Raw genomic sequence first — 25,398 nt, forward strand, 5'->3', positions numbered from 1 at the left:
ACCTAGCCTATGAATGAAAGTTTACAACGTAGATGCACACAGGTTGAGAGAGAAATTTGAGGTGACGGACAGTGACACATTCAATACCGCCTTGCACACTCGTCTGCATCTAGCAGATATAGGGCGTAATTATTAGTCCAACAGTTGCAAACAATAGTTTATTTTGGACAAATTCAGGTATGTTCATCCCTGTTTTGTTCTGTTTGCTTCTGTTTAAGAAACGTTTTTCAACAGAATCGCGTAAACACAGGTCACTTTCATGGCAGCCACGTTGTATTCCTTCTCGCATCTATGCGCTCTCCTCCTTTCACCTTGTCCCTTCACTTGTGGACTTCAATGCACAACACATTAGCTGTATGTGACCAGGCGAAAAACCTTTCCAAGCCAAACCATATCATAATTGTTACACATAGCCTACATCGTTGTCACCATATAAGCTAAAGTAACATCATAGTCAACATAATAGAACTAACGCGTTAGTAAACCCACTACAATCATGCAGTAACGTTACGGTGTACAGTCAGTAAGCAGTTACACCGGCGGGCCCTGGTGGCAATACATTTGTAAAAGCTTACCTTGACTTGGAAGAGTTCCAGTGTTGTGTTGGATAGTCATAGCCAGCTAGCAAACATATCATTCCTCTGTTTGAGCAGGGTGTTTGAGTAGGCTAAACTAGCAAGCTGCATTTGCTAGCTAAGTAAGTGAAACTGAAAGTGAAAACAAGTGATGAAATCTCTGTCTCTATCTCTCTCTTGCTTCTCCTTCATTTTGGAAGAAATTAATTTGTTCAAAAATGTTCAACTATTGTCTTTCTCTCTCTTTGAGTCAACTACTCACCACATTTTATGCACTGCAGCACTAGCTAGCTGTAGCATATGCTTTCAGTACTAGATTCATTCTCTGATCCTTTGATTGGGTGGACAACATGTCAGTTCATGCTGCAAGAACTCTGATAGGTTGGAGGACGTCCTCCGGAAGATGTCATAATTACTATGTAAGTCTATAGAAGGGGGTGAGAACCATGAGCCTCCTAGGTTTTGTATTGAAGTCAATGTAACCAGAGGAGGACGGAAGCTAGCTGTCCTCCGGCTACACCATGGTGCTACCCTACAGAGTGCTGTTGAGGCTACTGTAGACCTTCATTGCAAAATAGTGTGTTTTAATCAATTATTTGGTGACGTGATTATATTTAGTATAGTTTTGTTTGAAAAGGATAACACTTTAAATGTTGTAAAACATTTATTTTTATGAAATTCACTGAGGGGGATGGTCCTCCCCTTCCTCCTGTGAGGAGCCTCCACTGATGTCCACTCAGAGGAAATATTTCCCCTCCCAATGCTAGTTTGAATAAGCATGTTTTCCTTAATCCAAATCCCAACCACAGATCAGACATCACATTTTGCAGTGTGCAAAGATTATTTACAGGATACAGTCAGTTATCAAGCCGTCAACAGACTGGACTGCAGTTTGATGTAGGGATTATGAAATACTTTAGGTTTGATGTTAACTTGGACGATTACCTTGGTCTTGTCTGATGCCAGATGCATTGGGAAGGTCCTTGTACAGTATTGAAGGCTGTGTGTTACTGTATGTCAGATGTTTGAATTGAATGTGTGTGTTTCTGTGTTTTCAGGTTGGGAGATGTGTGAAGGAGTGTGAGGGACGGCCATGGGATTGGAGAGACTGTGGCTTCTGGGTGTCACCACTGTTGTTGCCCTCTGTCTGCTTCGTAAGTATCATACTGTACATCTGGGAAGATTTGCTATGCTCATCCAATTTTTTTTGGTTTCTCTTCTTACACCTGCCTTGCTCTCCTAGCTACCCAAGTAATTAACTTCATAGATTCATATTACAATGGTACAACAATGTAGTTAAGTTATACAGTGTAAAAACGTATCATATAAAATTTACCTCTAGAGAAAACCTCTCTTCCAATTCACTATCTGCCTCTCACCATTTTTGTGTCTCTGCATCCTTTTCTAGTCTTAACTACCAATGTATTTTCCTCTGTAGTTTATACCACTCTCTTTAGATTCATTGTTCACATGGACGCCTATGTAATAGCAAAGAGTCCTAGCCCTTGGCTCTCATTTACTGGCTAGTGGAATTTTCTGAATGTACTCCCTAGAACATATGATTCACAGCATCATCACAGCATCATACTCTGTCTCTGACATCTGCCACTATATACACGTGGCCTGGATTGGGGAAAGTGATGAGGAGGGGTCTGGGGTTCTAGACACAAGTGTGTACAAGGGAATGGGGTGAAATCCTACTCTAAAAAAATATATCTACGGCTGCGGATTTAGATCAATCTGGGATTTATACTGGCCCCATCCCAAAGGCACGCTTCTAGGGGGAGGGGAGTTTTGTGGAGCGCAGGCCATGTGTGGACCCCAGGGGGTGGCGGACTGGGAGGGAGTGGTGAGGGGCCTGCTGCCCTGTCGTCTATCAGAGAGTGTCCCCCTTTGAGATTAGTGCTTAATCACTAGGCCAGACGAGGTGCAGAGACAACACAACACTGCCAGGCACCCGGTTGCAGGCACAGGCGCACAGGCTCTCAGGCTCTGGCCCAGGTGTTGTTAATGGAATTGAAGCATGTTTACAGAGTGGCAGTCCTACGGTCTTGTCACCAAATGGAGTGTCATTGTTTTACATGGCCTCTGTATGTCTGCTTTAAATGAAGCATACTCTGAAGATTAACACAGTCATTGGAAATATGCAGGCTGACATCCAACTCATAAATATTTATTGACATTTAAATGTGTTTATGCTATCTACTCTAATCTCTTCTCCCTTACTGCTTGTTAGTTTCTCAATGTAAAGAGGTCCTTCCAGTTGTTCTCTATCCTTGCCTTTTGGGTCTAGCTTGTCTTTGTCCTCCCCTTCCCTCTCATGAAGGAGCCAAGCTGTTGCTGGCTGCTAAACAGTTTTATCATCGGTTCTCGGCCCTGCAATAAATAAAGTGAATATTTACTCTTCCTGGAATGTGTAACCAGATATTCCACTGAATGCATTTCGGAAAAAACTCAGCATGTATCTGGCTCTGCATGAGACTCAAACCTATGTGGAACAGATCCACATAGTTTGAGGATGTTCCGGAGCTCTTAAATATTGATTGATGTTGTGGGTGTTGACTGTTGACCGTTCAGGCATCAACATGTTTTACTGCAGATTCACCAGTTATGCTCAGCCTTCCGCCATGATATTACTGTTACCTGTGTGCTTTCTCCTCAGGTACGTCCCAGGGTGTGGAGGCGGTGGTCCGAGCCAGGGTTGGGGGGACTGCAGAGCTAGGTTGCAGTCTTACCCCCCCTTCTACAGGAGCCACCACCCCAAACTTGTTCCCACTGCACGTGGTGGAGTGGGTTCGTCTGGGTTACAATGTTCCCATCCTCATCAAATTCGGAGTGTACGCGCCACGCCTGCATCCCAACTACAAGGGTGAGTCCTCTTGTCTCAGATCTATGTCTTATCACTGCTTCTTTCAAATTACGCAATGCATAGGAAATACACTGTGGTAATTGCATGGCTAAACATTTGAACCTGTTGGTTCTCACTTTGAGTCCTGGTGCAATTGAATCTTTTGTCCTGTTGGTTTATTGGGAGCCATTTGCCTGCATACAACACCCCAGTGCCGTCTCTACATTCCTCAGTGTTTTTAACGGTGCATCGAATGGGAGAAGGACAAAGGAGAGTTTAACCTCAAGACAAGGACCTGAAAAAGACTGACTATAACTGAAGAGATTCTGTGCAATAAGGTCACATTATCTTAAAACAACTTTCAATTACCTTCCTTTGATCCTTTCTTTCCCCTCATGAGTAGCTGGCTGGGAATGTGCTTTAAGTACAGCTGTTTTGTTTTGAGTGGGGGTGGGGAAGGGGGCTACACTGGTATTTATGAATGCTGTGGGGTTTCAGTGGTGAGAATACCCCAAATAGGTAATCCACCCAAACAAGAGCCCTGTAATTACGCTGTGTGTGTGGTAGGGCAGCCATAGTGCCGGGGCAGGAGACTGGGACTGGGACAGGGCCTGGGCGAGGACGGAAATATGTTAATGGCTTCAGTCAGGGGGGTGGGATGACAGACGGGGCTGTGTGTGGGTGTGTGCACGTGCATGTGTGTGTGTTTGTGTGTGCATGCTTGTGTGTGTGTGTGTGTGAGAGTGTGGGGGGGGTAGAGTAAAAGAGAGTAAGGTTAAATTGAGGCAGGCTTGGGTGGGGTGGGGGCTGGTGGTCCCAGTAAATACGTTTTTTATTGGTATTCAGAGGGGTGACCCAGTAAAGAAGTTGCTTTGCTGTAAGGAGAATGAATGAAGTGTATGGAATAATAGAGTTTTCTTGCCTAGAGTACCATAATCCAGTCATTGTCTCTCAGAGAACAAAAGACAAACGGCTATATCACATCCACCCCTTCCTCTGACGAGCCCACGCCAATACTTGTGCCTCCAAAATCCCATATTCTCTCATCTAGGTCACTGAATCTGTCAGGAAGCCTTTCAAGTCCACCTACAGTTGGTTTTCACTTAAAAACTATCAGTAGATGATTTCACCTATCACACTAAAGATCAAATGGACCCTGGTATTCACTGGACACCAACCAGGCTCTGACCATTCAGGAATGGCCTGAAGAGCACTGGCCAACAGATGTCTGGCTGTCTGTCTGATCCACCCATAGACCCCAGTGTTATTGTTTTAAGGCAATCATGTGATGCACCATAACCCAGAATTCATCACTGAGGCTATGGGGGTAAAAACAACAGAAAAGTAACAACAACAATCTAACGGTTTGTTAGAAATAAAAAAGGACTTGGTTTTGATGAGGGATATTCTCCCTCTCTGTGTGTCTGGGGTCTGCTTAACCCCTGTCTGCCTCATATCCTCTCAGCTCCCCTCCTTCTGGAGGCAGATGGCAACATGTGAAGCGTATCAGCACTGCGTATCTAATGTATTCTACCATCAAATTAAAATGTATGGGGGATTTCATATTGAACCCCAGCCCCACCTCACTAGACAGTATGAAACACAACCACTTCCTGATCTTTGTCTCTAGATGTCTATGTTCAGGGACAAACAAGCACAACTTCTTAGTCATAGGAAGAAATGCCTCACTTTTTTTCAACCTTATTTAGAGCCTATAAGACTGCTCTGTCACCTCTGTCTCTCATGTACAATCTTGCACTGACGCCATCCGCCAGTCTAGTAGTGTCTCATGAAAGAATGAGAGGAAGCGTTATCTTGGATGGGGGCATAATAAAGTAATATGTTTAATCTCTAATTGTTCAGATAGGATATCAGGTGTATTTCAGATTACAGTGAGTGCTTGAGGAGTGCGTTCTGTGTCTGTGTCTGTGCCACAGAGTAATGCCCTTCTGTTGACCCCATTAGAGGCCAATCGCTCTGAAACAGACAGATTACTTGTGCAGGCTGCTGTGCAAATATTTTATTTCTGGAGAGAATCAGAAACCATTTTGAAGGAGGCTGCCCAGTGCCACATCCTTCTTCCTCCATGTCTCTTTTCTAAACAAGCCCTGGAGGGCTGAACATCAATCACCTGACAACACAGAGGAAGAGACAAATAAAAAGTGACTGAAATACTGAAGTGCAGTCAATTGACTGGTGAAGTCTGTTCGAGTTGTGCTTTTTGAGGAAATTTGTTAGTCCAGGCTGGCCTGTGAGTCTCCCTGCACTGGCCACGCTGTCAGGGGCACTTACTCTAAAAAGGGTAGATCAAATGTGTCCTCTCTGCTGAAGTAAATTAGTGGAGACGGTATGGAGGGCACACCCTCCTCGGGGTAGAACGACAGCAGCAAAACCCCAGACTCAGCCCAGCAGGCCCCCATCATTCTGTCTCAGTGTGAGCCCTGAACACTGGGGGAGTCATGGCCTTGTTTCGCCCTTATACAAATACACACATTAAAGAACCTCAATTAATCAGCCTTGTTCCTCCACCCATCTTTTAGTTGGAATTGACATTTTCCGTTGGTCAACAACGCCTTACTAAACATGACCGTATTTCACCAACTCAGCCAGGAGATCGCCAAACAGAGAGGTGGCAGCTGAGCCTGACCCACATGATCCAGCAGCAATCTGTATTTCTGCTAAAACTGGACCAGGGAGATGTTTGCCAAACAGTGACACAATATGAGAAGAATGCAGGCTAGACCCGTGGATCTCATGTTCTCCAGCTCTGAGGTTCTCCGTCAGGACAAAGGCTCTGTTACTTAATCTCACAGCGCTGTAGGTGTGTCCCATGGGCCCGGAATCAGAGCAGGGGAATGAGCTCAGGCTCAGTATTGTGCTGCCTGGGAGCTTTTGTGTGAAATCCTTCTCTAAGGCCCAAGCACTGCCTGGGAGGTTCTACCTTATCCCAGACCTGTCCCAGACCTGGCTTGAGTTTCACACAGGAGAAGAGAGGAGCTTTGGTTGAGCCAGGCGTCTGTTACCTACAGATATAGGATCTTAATTTGACCAGTTTCTCACAGCAGGAAAATAATCATACATCAACAGGAAATGTGCATTTTTGTTTGGATTATAATAAACATTTTTGTAGGGGTTGATACAGTTTTAGATAGGGCAAATCAAGTCTGAAATGTTAAAGTGGAAATTACAGACTTTAGAAGTCTTTTTAAACCTCAAATACACTACAAGTTTGCATTTCCTGCAACCACAGGGTGATCAAATTGAGATACAACACCTGTACTGTTGGAAGAATAGTTTACAACAAGGATAGGGTTGTAAGTTAGGTTTAACCACTGAAAGGCTTGATTCATTATGTAGTATGCAAGTAAAGAGATTTAAACTGATGCATCAAGTTAGTTTGTAAGTAAAGAGGTTTAAGCTGATGCATCATGTTAGTATGCAAGTCAAGCGGTTTAAACCGTTGGTTCCCTTTCTGTCGGTCACTCTGTATAACATACAGTACTATGGAGAGTGAACAACCAATCCTATTCACCTGAAGCAAACTGAAATCTCGCCCAATGGATGCCGAGCCTGCCCTCGGAAGCCCCGCCTTCCTGGCTATAATACCGGGGCTCGCATCCATTTCCTCAATTCTTCAGCTTGCCTGAAGAAAGAACGTGTCACGTAATTTACAAACTTTTCAAGCACACGAAGGCTACGAGATTCGGCTCCGACTTACGTGTCTGTTACATTTTAGTCATTTAGCAGACGCTCTTATCCAGAGCGACTTACATGAGCAATTAGGGTTAAGTGCCTTGCTTAAGGGCACATCGACAGATTTTTCACCTAGTCGGCTCAGGGATTAGAACCAGCGACCTTTCGGTTACTGGCACAACGCTCTTACCCACTAAGCTACCTGTTAGTGGAGAGAGACTACTCGTCCCGTAGATGTTGCGAGTTTTGGGTCTTGGCATTGGTTTTTGTGTTTGCTAAAAGCTAACTACTTTCTGCTCTGCTTGTGTAGCTAATGCTTCCTGGCTTGAGTAAGATGGCCAGTGGTAAGAGTAAGTTCAAAAAGGCTAGCCAGCTGAGTTTGAACCTCCGACCGTGCCCTGGGGCATGTGGTTTCACAAAGAAAATTAAAGATCTCCACGTGCTATCAGTACACCCTTCCTGTTTGGAGTTCACGCCTGGTGACTCCAAAGTGAGGTTACGTCCTAATGCAGTTGGTCCCAAGGTTAGGCCTGTGTCCGGTGCGTGCTTTACACCCGTATATTGATAGGAACAAGGATGTCTGTGTTGTGACCAGCTTTTTGTCTGTTTTGCTAATCCAGCTCGGTGTATGGTGCTTTCTAAGCAGCGTCTTTCTCGTTGGATTGTGGAAGCTATCTCCCTGGCGTGTGACAAAAAAGGACAACGGTTGCCTAGCGGTGTGTGTGCTCACTCTACTAGGGTTGAGGCGGCTTCTTGGGCATTGTTCAGGGGCATGACAATTGGTGATATCTTTGCTGCAGCCAGTTTGTGAAGTTTATCACTTGAATGTAACTGCACAGTGTGGCTCATTGGGTTCTTAAGGCGAGGTCCGGGAGTGGGTGTTAGGCAGCACGCAGGTTGCACATTTATCCAGGTTACCACAGATCCCCTGTAGGTTTGAGCTTTGGGCTGCCGTGGTTCGTCGATGAGGCGGCATGCGATTGCGCATTATCATGTCACAGCAGGTGCCCTGTTGTTTTGGACTTGCGGGTCCTTGTACGAGTTCAGACTTTTCAGGCTCACAAGGTAAGTATTGTTCTTGGAACCATGGGATCTATGGACTTGGACCACAATGGTCGATGTTACGCAGGGTTCTGTCCGGGTTACCACAGTTTCCCTGTGGGTTTGAGCCTTGGGCTGCCTTGAAGGGCGACAACGCTCAGAGTGCGCATTATCAGGGTTACCACCGTTTCCTGTGGGTTTGAGCCTTGGGCAGCCATGGCAGTGCGTGAGTACACAGTTTCCAGGTTACTGCAGGTTCTGACATTTCAGGCTCGTAAGGTATTGTTCTTGGAACCGTGGGGTCTATGGACTTGGGCTGCAGTGGCAACATGTCAGTGTGCATTGGCAAGTTGCAGCAGGTTCTGGTTCCCTATATGGGGCTCTGACAGTTCAGACTTCTCGGCTTCTGTAACCCCTTTTTGGAGCCGGTGGAACCTGTTTGTGCTTGGGCTGCCGTGGGCCTCCTAGATTGGTACCATCTGAGCCGGCTTGGGGCGTGATTGTATGTCCCTATAGTATTTTATACAGAGTGACCGACTGAAAGGGAATGTACAGTTATGAGTATAACTACTGTTCCCTGAAGGAGGGGACGAGGTATAACATATTTTGAAGAGCGGTATTGAATTAAGGAAATGGATGCGAGCCCCGGTATTATAGCCAGGAATGCGGGGCTTCCGAGGTCGGGCTCTGCATCCATTGGCCCATTAGTCGTTCAGTTTTTGGCATTCTTTTTTAAAAATCCTATGTTTGTTGTGTAGTAAATATTTCAGCTTTTAATTTCATTGTTTTTTATTTGTTTGTTTTTTCCTGTGAAGCACATTGCGTTGCATTCCATGTCTGACATGTGCTGTATAAATAAAACTTGATTTGATTTGCACGAATGAGCAGAAAAAATTCTGCATTTACCAGTACATCATGAATGGAATACAAAAGGGCTTATGAAAAAACTCACACATGCATGAACACATGCACATGGTCATTTCTAAGTCATATGTTAGAATGTTTCAAATACAGTGTCATTAAAAACAGGTATTGGTACATTGGCCCACTTCCATGCTTTGTCACAGATTTGAATGCAGTAGACCATGGTTGACTTGTTGCTTCTAAATTGCTTGTTCTCTGATTCAGGCATGGAGGGCCATGCTATAGTTGGCCAAGTTGGCTGAGGCTGAGGTTTGGATGTGTCACTCACTGCTGCAGTGGCTTGACCATGTGATCAGAACGTGCTTGCTGGTGCAAGGGTTAAAACAGCCGGACAGCGAGAGAGGGACTGAGTTAACTGTAATCTATCGCTTGACAAAGAGCTATTCATAAGAGGGTTAAACTGATTAGGGGAGAGGAGGATTGAAGAGAGAAATTTTGGGGGGAAGGGAGGGGTGGGCTGTCAGGGGCTGGGGGCCGGTCCCAGACTTATGATTGTATTCAAATCAAAACACATCCCACAATGCACCTCTGCCCGTCTCCCTTAAACACATACGGAACGGACAAAGAAAAACAAAACTGAGGCCTCTGTAAACAGAATGATCTGTCTTCCTCCATAGGTGCCACTGTTAATTGTAGCATATTAAATTATGTATATCCCCGTGCATTACAACATGTAATTACGCGCCAGTGGGAACCACCGCTGCAACAATCACATGTCCATTCCATTTCCTCCGAACAATAGAACATTATCCCAGAGATTTAACTCTTGAGAGGCTGCATGGACCACAATGAACAACATCTGCCACACACAATCACTGCATCGGAAGTGTTGACTTCCATATGTGTGACACCCAGCTTGAATGGAATTATGTGGGTAAAATTAATACAATTTTAACACCAGTTTCAATAAAGTAAGCATGGGAGCACAGAATGATTTTAAACACAATGCAGTACACCACAGAGAGCCTCATTGTATATTAAAACTCCAGGCCATGGTTACATAAAAACTGTTGTCAGAGTACAGGCTAGCCAGTTCTCTGGCAGTGAGCGGTGCAGCTGAGAAAGAGCTGAGTGATTTTTAACCTGCCACCCACTGGGGGAGAACCTGACTCTGGCTAATGTGAAGAGGGTGGTGTGTCTTAGAGGGGCACGCTGAACTGAACGGGTGGATTAGAGTTTCCATTTTGCACCCTTCACTGCACACCAGCCAGACCTGTCAGAATAGCAGCTCGTTGTACGGTAGACTGAAGTCGTCATGTGATATCTGGGGGTGGAAAAACAGTGAGGAGAATAGACAGGAAAAAGGAGCAGCTATTGTTTCTCTGTCTCTGTGCTCCATAGAGACTAGTGTATAGGAGGATCTTTGGACATTGTGCTAATGCAGACCAAGTGGGAGTGATGAATGTGTTTGCTGGAGTGTTGCAGACTCACTGTGGTCAGTGAGGTCTCACTCATTGGTAGTACTCGGTGGATTATCGATCCAAATACCTTCCATAACCTCTCCATAATCTCTCATTGTATTCCGTGTAGAATGCAGCGATGAGCCGTTTACACATTTTTGTCAATACTTGGATTGGAAAATGTCCACAGCTTTAATATGGAACATTATTTTGAATAATGTGGTAGTGACCCGTCTGTCCATTTTAACAAAAGCAATCATTCACAGGGCACATATTTATTTGTATTTTTTCCTATTTGGGTTTTTATGAATGGAAGCAATTTTGCTTTTTGGACACCATCCATGTCTAGAAAAGTAATTAAAATAAAACTGCACTTATCACTATGTCAAGTGCTATTGTCTGACCACAGATTCAAATGAAAACATGCTTTTATCTCTCTGGCTCTCTTTTATCTCTCACACTGTCTCCATTTCCCACTGCTGGATCGGTCACAAGCCATTTACCCATTATTTAAATCCAAACATGTTTTCTTCCGTGTGTAATTTTTTGAATCACAGGCACAAACCCACCCCCTGTGATTGGCCCTCCCTTCCAAGTGTTTTTACCCTCGTCGCTCCCCGTTTCTACAGCAACTGAATTCAAATCCAAACTCCCAGCCCGGGGTATTCTTGGTTTCATCACTATGGTAATCTGAGAGAATTACGAGGGGTGGTGTGGGGGGGTTGCCGTCCCTTTGTAGTGATGGACAGGCAGGAGGGGAGCAAGAAAGGGTTAAGTGTTCGATGGTCAAACTAGAAATTCCCCAGTGGTGAGCCAGTTGGCACTGCACACTCAAGGTTTTGAAAATCAACACTTATGCGTGTGCACGCTCACGCTTGCATGTACAGTATTTAGATGTATTTGGCCATTGGGAATTCCTTGGTTTATGTTTGATTCTTAATCATCCTTAGAGGTGCTGGCAATCTTAATGAGCTTAAAATGTCCCTCAGTATTTAGCCACAAAGGCATTAGGTGTGAGAGTGTGTGTGAAGTGTTGCACGTGAAAGTGTTTTTTCTCCAGTGCAATGGGTGTAGAGTTCATTCCATTGCTGTTTGGGAAAAAGTCTGTATAGGAAATAGGCAGCTCAGGGAGGATCCCTCCCTTTGAGATAACAGCCAATGCATGAAGTCTTTGATATACCTGTTATCATTTCAGCACACATTTCCTCTCTCTGAGTGTCCTATCAGCTCTCCTAATAACACTGACCTGGGATCAGAGGTAACTTTTTATGTAAGCACAAACTGAGCGCCGCCCAGTAAGGATTGTGTCTGTGTTTAAGCATGTCAGACAATCATTACCTCTGCAAGCATACCTTACTATTAACCAAAGCAACAGCCCCTCTCAGGAATGTGGGGTTAATTGTTACTCATTGTAATCCCTTTTTAAACACAGTGTGGTGCTTCACCCTGAAGCCTCAAGGCTGTAGGTGCATTTTGCTTAATTAATCACAAGGCTACCTCTGGCCACTGCTGTCTGAAGGGAAAACATCCTGGACAGCTGAATAGTCACTATTGTGTTTTCCTCTGATGTTTTTTTGCCATAATTTCAAGGTTGAAGTAAATTCAATAAATCTTCTCTGTCATTCAACACCCTGGAGAGATGACCTCAGGAGCTGAAGTACAAGATTTTGTGGTGAAAAGTTTTAATGATAAGGGTGCTACTCTGTCTCTATTCTCATGGTTATTCAATGAACAGACTAGGTTTCAAATATGAGCTTTTTACACATTGTGGTGTCTCATTGGATTTAGTGTACAAGGTGCCTATAGTCTTTAATCCAGTTTCTGCAGGCTGTAGAATTGCACTGGTTATCTACTACAATTGCTTACTACAGAGGCTTATAAAGCCTAAGCATTTATCAGACCTCATCATATTCCTTGTCAGAGGGTTAATTGGTCTAACTTTTTCCACCTTGAAAAATATGTATATTTCCTATGTTTAAAATCCATGGGCTTTCTCCTCTGCTCATTTAAAGCTCCAAACATTATTACCTTAGAATTACATTTATGAGTAACTCATTGGTTACGTTTGTTTTGTTCTGAGGGGATGCATGAGGTTTCTCAATGGCTGCTCTGTTTATTTTCAAACTGCTTGGCTGTTGCCTGCTAAGAGCATGTGTTTTCCCCTGATTCACTATACACATCCTCCTATCATTTAAATCCCTGCATTTGGGGAAAAATAGTTCATTGAGAGACTGAATAAAAGGAGGGGGTGGGGAAAGACGGGTAGCTTAGTACCCTGAAAACCAGGCTTCAGTCACCAGGCAACCAAAAGATCACGTTTCAAAGCCCGACAAGGAGTTGTAAGAAGTAGAAAGAAAAAGAGAGGGGCGGGGTGTGGAAGGGGGGTAGGAGGGGATCGGAGAGAGAGGACTTCATAAAGTGTGTCTGTCTTCCACTTTCCACAGTGTCTCTCTCTGCCATATGCTCCTCCATGATAAACAAAAACAGGTGGTACATTTCATAACAAATCTTCAGATTCCGGTGGAATCCGGTGACATTTTAACATTGATAAGAGCTTCTCTCTTGTGTTGATGTGTTGATCATGGTACCAAACTGCCTTTACCCTTTTTAATCTATTCTCTTCATGACTCTTCGTATTGTAAACAATGGGAAGTCTAAATAATATAGTAAATCTTCCTCAACTAAAATCTTGCTCTGCTTGTCACAATTGAATCATGTGTTTGTACTTCCCTAACACAAGGTCTCTGGCTTCTCTTTAAATTACATTCTCTGCTTGTGTCACGCTCTGGCTCCGGGACTGTGTATTTTGAGCCAGGGTGTGTTCATTTGGTTGTGTTGTATTTGGTTGTGTTTCATTGTTTGGTCGTGTGACTCCCAATCAGTGGTAACGAGTGTCAGCTGTCGGCTCGTTATCTCTGATTGGGAGCCATATTTAAACTGTCAGTGTTCACCTTAGTGTTGTGGGTTTTTGTTCCTTGTCAGTCATTGTAACGGAGGACTTCACGTTTCGTCATTGTTTGTTGTTTTCGTGTGTCGGCTTTAATTTAATAAAGTCATGTTCACCTTCAACGCTGCGCATTGGTCCTCCTCATTAGACGATCGTGACAGAGGCTCTGCTGCCAGGGTGCCAGAACCGGCTGGTAACCCAACACACATTGAAATGGAGTTAGGTTAGTGGAGGAATGGCGTAGGGAATTCTGGGCCATCTCGGCCCAGGGAACGTACCTTGACCACTCCTCCGGCCGGTCCTGGCAGTATGTTCTGAGAAACCTACCCACATCCTGGTTTACGCGTTCCACCTGCCCATTACTCTCCGGGTGGTAACCCGAGGTGAGGCTCACCGAGACCCAGTCCAGGAGGCGAAGGAGATCTGTGAGGGATCTCCCTGGCGATGGCTCCTGGACACGCTGCTTGGTCCCATCTTGGTGGGTTTTTCTGTCACGATCGTCTAACAGAGTGGACCAAGGCGCAGCGTTGAAAGTGAACATATCCTTTATTCATACAGATCACACGATCAAAACAATAAACGATAACGTGACGTCTACGGTTTGACACGAACCGAAATGAAGAAAAACCCACCAAGATGGGACCAAGCAGCGTGTCCAGGAGCCGTCGCCAGGGAGATCCCTCACAGATCTCCTTCGCCTCCTGGACTGGGTCAAGCCGAGTGAGGAGGAGAAGGGCTTGACACTATGGCAGAAGGGCGAGAGGCTGGTGAGGGATATGGAGACCTGGTCCACGGGTAGGAGAGACGCCCCGAAAATTTTTAGGGGGGGGCTCATGACGTCGGACCAGCAGGAGGCCGCGATAGAGCGGCCCAGTGGGTTGCCGGAGAAGGCCGCCGGGTTACGGGGGCCACTGGTCGAAGAGGGGATGGAGGAAGTAGAGGCACGGCGAGAGGTACTGGCGTGTGTTGCCAGTCCGGTCCGGCCCGTTCCAGATCCCGGTGTAGGACCAGTGGTGTGTGTCCCCAGTACAGTCCGGCCCATCCAAGCTTCCCGCACCAAGCCAGTGGTGTGCGTCGTCAGCCCGGCTCTGCCCGTGCCTGCTCTCCGCATCAAGCCTGTGGTGCGTCTCGTCAGCCCGGCTCTGCCCGTTCCTGCTCTCCGCACCAGGTCTGTGGTGCACGTCGCCAGCCCAGTCCGGCCCATTCCTGCTACTCGCAACAAGCCAAGGGTGCGAGTCGTCAGCCGGATTCAGCCCATTCCTGCTACTCGCACCAAGCCAAGGGTGCGAGTCGTCAGCCGGATTCAGCCCATTCCTGCTACTCGCACCAAGCCAAGGGTGCGAGTCGTCAGCTGGATTCAGCCCATTCCTGCTACTCGCACCAAGCCAAGGGTGCGAGTCGTCAGCCGGATTCAGCCCATTCCTGCTACTCGCACCAAGCCAGGGATGCGAGTCTTCAGCCTGGTGAGGCCTGTTCCGGCCCACGCACCATGCAAAGGGTGCGTATCGTCTGCCAGGTCCGGTCCATTCCTGCCTCACGCGCCAAGCCAGGGGTGCGCGGTCGGCAGTCCTGATCCAGCTAACTGGGTCAGATCGGACTGGGGACACTGCGGGGGGATTGTAGTAGGGTGGTGGTCAAGCCCGAGCCGGAGCCGCCTCCGAGGAGCAATACCCACCCAGCCCTTCCCTATTTGGGGTGTAGGCGCGGTCGGAGTCCGCGCCTTTAGGGGGTACTGTCACGCTCTGGCTCCGGGACTGTGTATTTTGAGCCAGGGTGTGTTCATTTGGTTGTGTTGTATTTGGTTGTGTTTCATTGTTTGGTCGTGTGACTCCCAATCAGTGGTAACGAGTGTCAGCTGTCGGCTCGTTATCTCTGATTGGGAGCCATATTTAAACTGTCAGTGTTCACCTTAGTGTTGTGGGTTTTTGTTCCTTGTCAGTCATTGTAACGGAGGACTTCACGTTTCGTCATTGTTTGTTGTTTTCGTGTGTCGGCTTTAATTTAATAAAGTCATGTTCACCTTCAACGCTGCGCATTGGTCCTCCTCATTAGACGATCGTGACAGCTTGCCATTTTTCTCATTCCATATATTCCATTCAGTAGACCGAAAAGCCCTGATTCCTAAACCCTTTGGGGAATTGATGTAATGTATAATTTATTATTTGATACTAACTGCTAACTTTATGGGACAGTATAGTTGATGTCATCTTGAACCTAGCTGAAAACCCATGAGGTTTGACTTTGACTGTGGCCTTTTGTGACACTGGATGCCTGTGTCCTCTGCTTGGTAAGCCCCCTGTCTGCATGTGCTGACTATGCTAGTCTGGTTGTATGTTCTGACCCTGGGGGCTCTCTGTCTCTCTCTGTGCCCAGGCCGTGTGTCTCTGACCCGGGGGGCCTCGCTGCTGGTGGCAGGGCTGAGCCTGGAGGACGAGGGCTGGTTCGAGTGTCGCATCCTGCTCCTGGACCGCACCACAGACGAGTTCCGCAATGGCACCTGGACCTTCCTTTCCATCACAGGTGCAGCTCAGTGGGTCTCTGTGGCAGTCAGAGGAACTGGACCTTACAGGACAAGACATCCTCTAGCTGCTCACGACCACCAGTGTTTTCCCTTTAGAATATCCTCAACATGGGGCTGGAGCATGACAGTCCCTCTCCTGTTGATCTTCAAATGGAGTCTTATTGCAGTATATGAGCTGTTGTTGCATAATGCTCAGTGTTTTAAACAGTGCTTGCGACACGTCTCATCTTTGTCTGGGCTCGCTATTCACTGTGGGATGACGTTGACACAGGACTGTCTGTTAGGAGCCACAGGGGACGTAGACACAGTGCATGTGACCTCACCAGGATAGTGGAGGCTAAAGGGAAAACAATGTTTCGTGTTCAAGTGTTTCTCTTGTCCTGCGTCATTCTCTCCTCCTACTGTCACTCTCTCCTTATCTCCTTTTCCTATTCTGTTTTCCCATTCACACACTTATCTAAACACATGCCACTCCAATTTACTATCTACTTCCAATCCTCTCTTTCTTTCCATTTGTCCATCAAACAGGATATCACCAGGGCAAGTATTGTGTTAAATCCATGTAATGCACCTGGTTACTCAACATGTTTGGGTGATCAGAGGCCATGTAGCTTACAGATGTAGCAGTAACATAATTAATAGTTTCCCATTAGTTAACTAATTGTTACACAGTAGTTAATTAACTAGCTAGATAATTGTGTTACATTTGTTTAAAGATCATCTAATTTTCCCCCTACAGCCCCACCTGTATTTATCAAGACTCCACCTACCTTTGTGGAAGTCCTGCTAGGGGACTCCCTGACCCTCAGCTGTGGTGCCCATGGTAACCCTCGACCAACTGTTATCTGGCATAAAGATGAGACCCCAATTGAGAAACATGAAAAGATGGTGGTATGTAAAAAAGCTTCTGTTTGCTGTTGTTGGATGAAGTTGTTGGTCATGATTCAAAGCATCTGCAATCTCTTTCTCTCTCCCTCGCTCTCACAGGTGCTCAATGGCACCTTATCTTTGGCCCCCGTCACCAGAGAGACATCAGGAATGTATAAATGTCATGTGTCCAACTCGGAGGGGAATCTGACCCATACTACCCAGCTGCAGGTCAAAGGTCAGTCTGACTATCTTCTAACCATCTGGGAGAGGCAGGCAGGTCCTCTGCTGACTCCTCATAAGCCCAATCAGCTCAGTTCACTCATCTTAAGGGTCTCCAATGTATTAACCCCTAAAGGTTCATACATTAGACCTTAAAACCTCAGGCCTGGCCGAGAAGACAAACCATTTAGTTTACTAACCATTTAGCTTACGGAGTGGCTGCGGATACATATTTTCTGGACCCCACTTCCCAACAGCTAAAGGTCCCGAAGCTTCTGCGCATGTACAGGATTCTCTACTTTACTCATAGTCTCTGCTCTACTCATAGAGAACAGGTTACTCTGACAAATGTATGCACTCACTAACTGTAAGTTGCTCTGGATAAGAGCGTCTGCTAAATGACGCAAATGTAAAAATGTAAATGGTGGTCGTTTAATAAAGTTAGATCAAAGCTGAATCAATGTCTGCAAGATCACATAATGATAGTATTCTACATTACTGAACCGAATATAATATCGTAGTACACTGAATGTACAAAACATTCCTAACATTAGGAACACCAGGATTCAGTACCCCTGTCTTTCTCACCACTGTGTGTCTCTCATTGGAGAGGAGCCTGGAGAAAGGGAGAAAGAGCCTACTCTGACCACACAAAGCGGACTGTCTCCACCTAGTGTGCTTGCCTGTAGCCTACACTTCCATTTTTTCTACATAATTTCTGCAACTCCAAGATTTAAATTGTTTACATTTTAGTCATTTTAGCAGACGCTCTTATCCAGAGCGACTTACAGTTAGTGAGTGCATACATTTTCATACAGGCCCCCCGTGGGAAACAAACCCACAACCCTGGCATTGCAAGCGCCATGCTCTACCAACTGAGCTACACGTATTAGCAAGTACATACACTGAGTGTACAAAACATTAGGAATACCTTCCTAATATTGAGTTGCACTCCCTTTTGCCCTCAGAACAGCCTCAATTCGTAGGGGCATGAACTCTACAAAGTATCGAAAGCGTTCCACAGGGGTTGTCCTTTGAATGCTGGACCAATCTTGATACACACGGGAAACTGTTGAGCGTTGCAGTTCCTGACACACACAAACCATCTACTACCATACCCCGTTCAAGGCACTTGCTCATTCACCGTCTGAATGGCACACATACACAATCCATGTCTCAATTGTTGTCTCTTCTCCTTCTTCTACACTGATTGAAGTGGATTTAACAAGTAACATCGATAAGGGATCATAGCATTCACCTGGTCAGTCTATGTCATTGAAAGAGCAGGTGTTCCTAATGTTTTGTACACTCAGTGTATAACGTTACTGTAAGACAAAAAACACCACCTCATTTCTGATGAGATTTTAGGATGATTGTGCGAATGGTCAAATGTTTTGGTCATGTGGCCAAAACTCAACAACGCTCGCCACTAGGCAAAATATGTGCTTTGATTGAAACTAAACACATGTAGGCTATGCTACATTTTGTTAACACCATCTGGTCAAAAGTTCACTAACTGTACATCATTCAAAACAACACTGTAGGCTACTTCGAAACAACACTGTATAAATCCTCCAATGTCGCCCTTCCGCATATGCGGTGGAAGGTGGCAGAGCAATAGCGGTGTTTGTCAGACCAGGAGACATCCCGAAAATTGGTCTTCTCACTAAAACATCTGTAGCATCCGAACGGTTTTGCCTACACACTAATATGACCATTCTATAATTTGCTCTACGACCCCCACAAGTGTCACGGAACTCGTCTAAAAGTCACCCATACAAATGAATGGACGTATGTATGGAGGGGTTCGATCCCAGGCTGTGTCACAACCGGCCGTGACCGGGAGTCCCATAGGGTGGCACACAATTGGCCCAGCGTCGTCCAGGTTAGAGAAGGGTTTGGCCGGGGGGGGCTTTACTTGGCTCATCACGCTCTAGCGACTCCTTGTGGCGGGCCAGGCGCCTGCAGGCTTACTTCAGTCGTCAGTTGAACGGTGTTTCCTCTGACACATTGGTGCATCTGGCTTCCGGGTTAAGCAGGCGGGTGTTAAGAAGCGCGGTTTGCCGGGTCATGTTTCGGAGGATTCATGACACGACCTCGCCTCTCCCGAGCCCATTGGGTAGTTGCAGCAATGAGACAAAATCGAAATTGGGGAGAAAAAGGGGGTAAAAAAAGAAAGAAATATCTATATAAAAAAAAATATATATATATATATATCCTGAGCTTATACAGTGCATTCGGAAAATATTCAGACCCCTTGACTTTTTCCACATTTTGTTACGTTACAGCCTTATTCTAAAATGGATTACATAATTTTTTTTATTTAGGTCAGTTAATACGGAACATTTCAAGAACTTTGAAAGTTTCTTCAAGTGCAGTCGCAAAAACCATCAAGCGCTATGATGAAACTGGCTCACAGGAATGGAAGACCCAGTTACCTCTGCTGCAAAGGATAAGTTCATTAGAGTTACCAGCATCAGAAATTGCAGCCCAAATAAATGCTTCACAGAGTTCAAGTCACAGCCACGTCTCAACATCAATTGTTCAGAGGGGACTGTGTGAATCAGGCCTTCATGGTCGAATTGCTGCAAAGAAACCACGACTAAAGGACACCAATAAGAAGAAGAGACCTGCTTGGTCCAAGAAACACAAGCAATGGACATTAGACCGGTGGAAATGTGTCCTTTGGTCTGGAGTTCAAATTGGAGATTTTTGGTTCCAACCGCCGTGTCTTTCTGAGATACGGTGTGGGTGAACGGATGATCTCTGCATGTGTAGTTCCCACCGTAAAGCATGGAGGAGGAGGTGTTATGGTGTTGGGGTGATTTGATGGTGACACTGTCTGTGATTTATTTAGAATTCAAGGCACACTTAACCAGCATGGCTACCACAGCATTCTGCAGCGATACACCATCCCATCTTGTTTGGGCTTAGTGGGTCTATCATTTGTTTTTCAACAGGGCAATGACCCAACACACCTCCAGGCTGTGTAAGGGCTATTTGACCAAGAAGGAGAGTGATCGAGTGCTGCATCAGATGACCTGGCCTCCACAATCCCCCGACCTCAACCCAATTGAGATGGTTTGGGATGAGTTGGACGGCAGGGTGAAGGAAAAGCAGCCAACAAGTGCTCAGCATATGTGGGAACTCCTTCAAGACTGTTGGAAAAGCATTCCAGGTGAAGCTGGTTGAGAGAATGCCAAGAGTGTGCAAAGCTGTCATGAAGGCAAAGGGTGGCTACTTTGAAGAATCTAAAATATAAAATATGTTTTGATTTGTTTAACACTTTTTTGGTTACTACATGATTCCATATGTGTTATTTTGTAGTTTTGATGTCTACACTATTATTCTACAATGTAGAAAATAGTAAAAATAAAGAAAAACCCTTGAATGAGTAGATGTGTCCAAACTTTTGACTGGTACTGTTGTCACGACTTCCGCCGAGGCTGCCTCTCCTCCTTGTTCGGGCAGGCTTCAGCGTTCGTCGTCACCGGCTTACTAGCCACTGCCGCTCCATATATCATCATTCCATTTGTCTTGTCTTGTTAATTAAACACACCTGGTTCTTATCCCCTCATTAGTCCATGTATAAGTGTTCCCTCTGCCCCCCTTGTCCTTGTGGGTGATTGTTGTTTCGTGAGAGTAATGTAGCTCGTTGGAGCTACTCGTACATTGTTATTTCCAGGGTAGATATTTCCCCTGTGCCTGTTATTGTTGGAGCTACCGTTACCTTGTATTGCTAGGGTAGATTTTCCCCTGTGCCTGTTTCGTTTGTCGCTATCCAGCGCTATTTGTGTACGATGGAATAAACTCTGCATTCTGTGATTACCCTTCTGCGCCTGACTCCTTCTATCACACTCATCACAACTGTGATATATATATATATATATATATATATATATATATATATATATATATATATATATATATTCCTTATGACTGATGTTTTTACTGTCTTTTTTGCTATTTATGAATGTGTTATTCAGTGTGTGTCTATGGGCTATAGAGGTAAAGGCCAAATGCAATATTCTATCAAATAATTTGTACATATTTATTTTGATACCTAAAGGTGTCCTAAAATTCAAAATCAAATATCGAAATGATCCATGGTAGGACCTTCTTAAAACAATTCCATATGGCAGCTTAGAATTTCTTTCACCGGTAAAACTTGAAAAATTATCATCGACGATTGACAGTGAGAAATATGAAAGGAGGGTGACCACAAAAATGTGTGCGTAAATTAGAGGTAAAGAAACACGTGCACAGAAAGTGATTGGGATATGTTGTTGAACGTTGCGTATAGGAATGCCATGAATAGGGCCTACGTGATTCCTTGTTGAAAATGTCAGAGTGGCATGTTTGTTCTACAAAGCATATTTCTTTCTGAACATTCCAAAACGTTGCGTCCTGCTGAATGCGCCCCTGGGGAAAAGGGTTCCGGATCTGCAGCCTCTGCCTTTAGTTTAAAAGAAAGCCAACATAAAGGACATATATTTTCTGGGAAAATAGTATTTTACCTGGATGCTTAACTTGAACAATCTTCTCTTCTCTTGTCCTGCTCAAGTTTAAAGATAGTATTATTGCAAAAAGTATACAGATTTCATATTCTTGCTGTCTGAGTGCAGATCAGGTCCCGTATCCACAAAGCATCTCAGAGTAGGATTGCTGATCTAGGATCTGTCAATATAATCTTATTCATTATGATCTAAAAGGCTAAACTGATCCTAGATCAGCACTTTTACTCTGAGATGCTTTGTGGATACAGGCCCAGAGCTACTGTCACACTTTGATCTAGTGGTGTATGGTCTGTAAATGCACTCCCCTTTTACTTCAAATCCTCAGATGTTATTTGGCATCCACATACCTGTATCATTATGGTTTATCAGTATGACTCACTTGTTTTACAACCAGTGAAAAGCAGTATGCAGTAACTTAAACTCTCCCAACTTCAAAATAGGTCCTCCACTCATCATCATCGCCCCAGAGGACACCACCCTCAACATATCCCAGGATGCAGTTCTGCAGTGCCAAGCTGAGGCCTATCCCTCCAACCTCACCTATGAGTGGTGGAAACAGGGACAGAATGTCTACCATATAGAGTGAGTTGACTTCGACACATTGTAAACACACAAACTACATTAGAAACACACACAAACTTCAGTAGAAACACAAACTTCAACACAAACACACACAGAAACACAAACTACAGTAAAAACACAAACACAAACGTCAACACAAACACATGCAGAAACACAAACTACAGTAGAAACACAAACACAAACGACAGTAGAAACACAAACTACAACACAAACACACACACAGAATCATAAACTACAGTAGAAACACAAATACAAACTACAGTAGAAACACGAACACAAACTAAAGTAGAAACACAAACACAAACTACAGTAGAAACACAAACACAAACTACAGTAGAAACACAAACTACAGTAGCTACTGGGATCAGTGGCGGTCAGTGCAGTTGAAGATGAGGGAGGACAATGTTGTTGTTGTTCATGAGCATGGCCTTATTTCTATTACAGCATATTGGATGACTGTCATTCATATTCCATTCACCCAGTTCAATGTAACAGCGATAGGTTTAGGCTACTACATGATACTCAAATTTTCCCTATACCCATCATGAGGTTGCTGCAACCTGAATGAAAGTTTACAACGTAGATGCACACAGGTTGAGAGAAAAATGTGAGGTGACAGACACATGGACAGACAGTGACTCATTCAATACTTCCTTGCACACTCTTGCATCTAGCTGATCTAGGGTGTAATCATTTGTCCAACAGTTGCAAACGAAAGTTTCTATTGGACAAATTCAGGTATGTTTATCCCTGTTTCGTTCCATTTGCTTCCGTTTAAGAAACGTTATTCAAGAGAATTGGCGGAATGAATACACCCCTGATCCCGCGTAAACACAGTTCACTTTCATAGCAGCCACGTTGTATTCCTTCTCGCATCTATGCACTCTTCTCCTCTCACCTTTTCCCTTCACTTGTGGACTTCCTAGCCAAATCATATTATAACCGCTACACACCACCTACATCGTTGTCACCATATATGCTAAAGTAACATCATAGTCAACATAACTAATAGAACTAACGCGTTAGTGAACCCGCTACAATCATGCAGTGACGTTACAGTGTACAGTCAGTAAGCAGTTTAGCACTTACACAGGCGAGCCCCGGTGGCAATAAATTAGTCAAACCAAAAGCTTACCTTGACTTGGAAGAGTTCCAGTGTTGTGTTGGATAGTTATAGCCAGCTAGCTAACATAGCATCCCTCTGTTTGAGCAGGGTGTTTGAGTAGGCTAAACTAGCTAGCTGCATTTGCTAGCTAAGTAAGTGAAACTGAAAAGAAAGATGAAATCTCTCTATCTGTCTCTTGCTTCTCCTTAATTTTGGAAGAAATGAATTTGTTCAAAACTGTTCAACTATTTTCTTTCTCTCTCTTTGAGTCAACAAATCACCATATTCTATGCACTGCAGTGTTAGCTAGCTGTAGCTTATACTTTCAGTACTAGATTCGTTCTCTGATCCTTTGATTGGGTGGACAACAAGTCAGTTTATGCTGCAAGAGCTCTGATAGGTTGGAGGACGTCTTCCGGAAGATGTCATAATTACTCTGTAAGTGTATGGAAGAGGGTGAGAACCATGAGCCTCCTAGGTTTTGTATTGAAGTCAATGTACCCAGAGGAGGACGGAAGCTAGCTGTCCTCCGGCTACACCATGGTGCTACCCTACAGAGTGCTGTTGAGGCTACTGTAGACCTTTATTGCAAAACAGTGTATTTTAATCAATTATTTCATAACGTGAATATATTTAGTATAGTTTTATCTAAAAAGGATGGTCCTCCCCTTCCTCCTCTGAGGAGCCTCCACTGACTGGGATATGTGAGAAGCATACTGTCTTATCATGTGCATCTATCTTTCCAAGCCCATTGCATTGATTCTATGTAATCTCACAAAGCTTTTGGCACTACAATACAAGTTAATTAAATTATTAGTGAGTCAATTATATACCAGTAGTAGCATTGTGACCACAGGTCATTCTTAGACAATGGAGCATATTGCAACTAAGAAGATTCTCAAGGCCAGGTTGCGATGTGTGTGTTTTGTTCTCAGCTATCTCAAGACCCGTGTGAAGATCTTAGTGGACGGCACACTCCTCATCCCTAGTCTTGTCCCAGAGGACACTGGGATTTACACCTGTATACCAACCAATGGGCTGATGACCCCACCCTCTGCCTCAGCACACCTCAAAGTCAAACGTAAGAATTGTGGTTGACTATGGCTATACATGTCTTGATTTCCTGGCCTGTGTGTTATAGTCCATCTCTGGGAGAGTGACTTACTGTATATATTTCCTTTGTCTCTCTTAGACCCTGCCCGGGTGGGCCGGATGCCCAGGGAGACGTATCTACCTACGGGCATGAGAGGAGTCATCTTCTGCCCAGTCCAGGCTGAGCCCCCCATGCTCTTTGTCAACTGGACCAAAGATGGGAACAATTTAAATCTTGACAATGTAGGTATTCACACTTGGCAACATGAATCATAATATATAGAATTCATATCATTGATCTCTTTTGTATTTCATGTTTGTTTTCTCCTTCTGTCTATGTCTGCTCAGGTCCCTGGCTGGATGGTGAACTCCGAGGGTTCAGTGTTTATAGCCACAGCCAATGACGATGCAGTGGGCATGTACACCTGTACTGCCTATAACAGCTATGGAACCATGGGCCAGTCTGAACCCACTAAGGTTATCCTGCAGGTAAGGCTGGTCCCCAGGCCTCTGTTCCCTGGTCATAGAAAACCCTGCTTCCTGTAGGTCTGGATGGACTTCAAACTGTCTCTCCCTCTGCAGGATCCGCCCTCATTCTCTGTGTCCCCTCGTGCTGAGTACCTGCAGGAGGTGGGCCGGGAGCTGGTCATCCCATGTGAGGCAGATGGAGACCCCTCTCCCAATATCACCTGGAGCAAGGTGAGGTGTCCCTGATAGACACAGCTGATGGAACCCCAGAGAGCATAGCCCTCTATCTCTGTCTGTTTACGCTCATCTCTGTTGTTGCTCTAACTCATAGGTTGGTCCCACTCCTCGCTCCACATACACTGTGCTGTCCAACGGCTCCCTCCTCCTGAAGCCTCTCAGAAAAGACCACCAGGGGGGCTGGGAGTGCCTTGCCACCAACCGCGTGGCCACCATCAGCACTGGCACTGTGGTCTTGGTTCTGGGTGAGTGCCCTCTGCATGGAGCAACATGGCAAGACATGCCATTCTGTAGTACATTGGTATACAGGGTATACAGTTCCACTGGTGTATGCTAATTGCCCTCCTCATCTTCCCCCA

The 25,398-nt window shown here is 45.1% G+C and overlaps 1 protein-coding gene across 1 annotated transcript in view; it reads left to right on the forward strand.

The window, feature by feature from the left end:
• The window catches only part of igsf9b (immunoglobulin superfamily, member 9b), a 50,025-nt gene that overhangs the window by 9,616 nt on the left and 15,011 nt on the right, over positions 1 to 25,398 (forward strand). The window contains exons 2-12 of the mRNA XM_041900931.2: positions 1,634 to 1,729; positions 3,238 to 3,444; positions 15,802 to 15,948; positions 16,689 to 16,840; positions 16,937 to 17,054; positions 21,996 to 22,137; positions 24,178 to 24,323; positions 24,435 to 24,577; positions 24,683 to 24,823; positions 24,917 to 25,033; positions 25,134 to 25,284. Coding sequence (XP_041756865.1) covers positions 1,669 to 1,729; positions 3,238 to 3,444; positions 15,802 to 15,948; positions 16,689 to 16,840; positions 16,937 to 17,054; positions 21,996 to 22,137; positions 24,178 to 24,323; positions 24,435 to 24,577; positions 24,683 to 24,823; positions 24,917 to 25,033; positions 25,134 to 25,284 — 1,525 coding nt within the window. The 5' untranslated portion in view covers positions 1,634 to 1,668. The remainder of the gene's footprint in view (positions 1 to 1,633; positions 1,730 to 3,237; positions 3,445 to 15,801; positions 15,949 to 16,688; positions 16,841 to 16,936; positions 17,055 to 21,995; positions 22,138 to 24,177; positions 24,324 to 24,434; positions 24,578 to 24,682; positions 24,824 to 24,916; positions 25,034 to 25,133; positions 25,285 to 25,398) is intronic.

This window comes from Coregonus clupeaformis, chromosome 16 (assembly GCF_020615455.1).
Source record: "Coregonus clupeaformis isolate EN_2021a chromosome 16, ASM2061545v1, whole genome shotgun sequence".
NCBI lineage: Eukaryota > Metazoa > Chordata > Actinopteri > Salmoniformes > Salmonidae > Coregonus > Coregonus clupeaformis.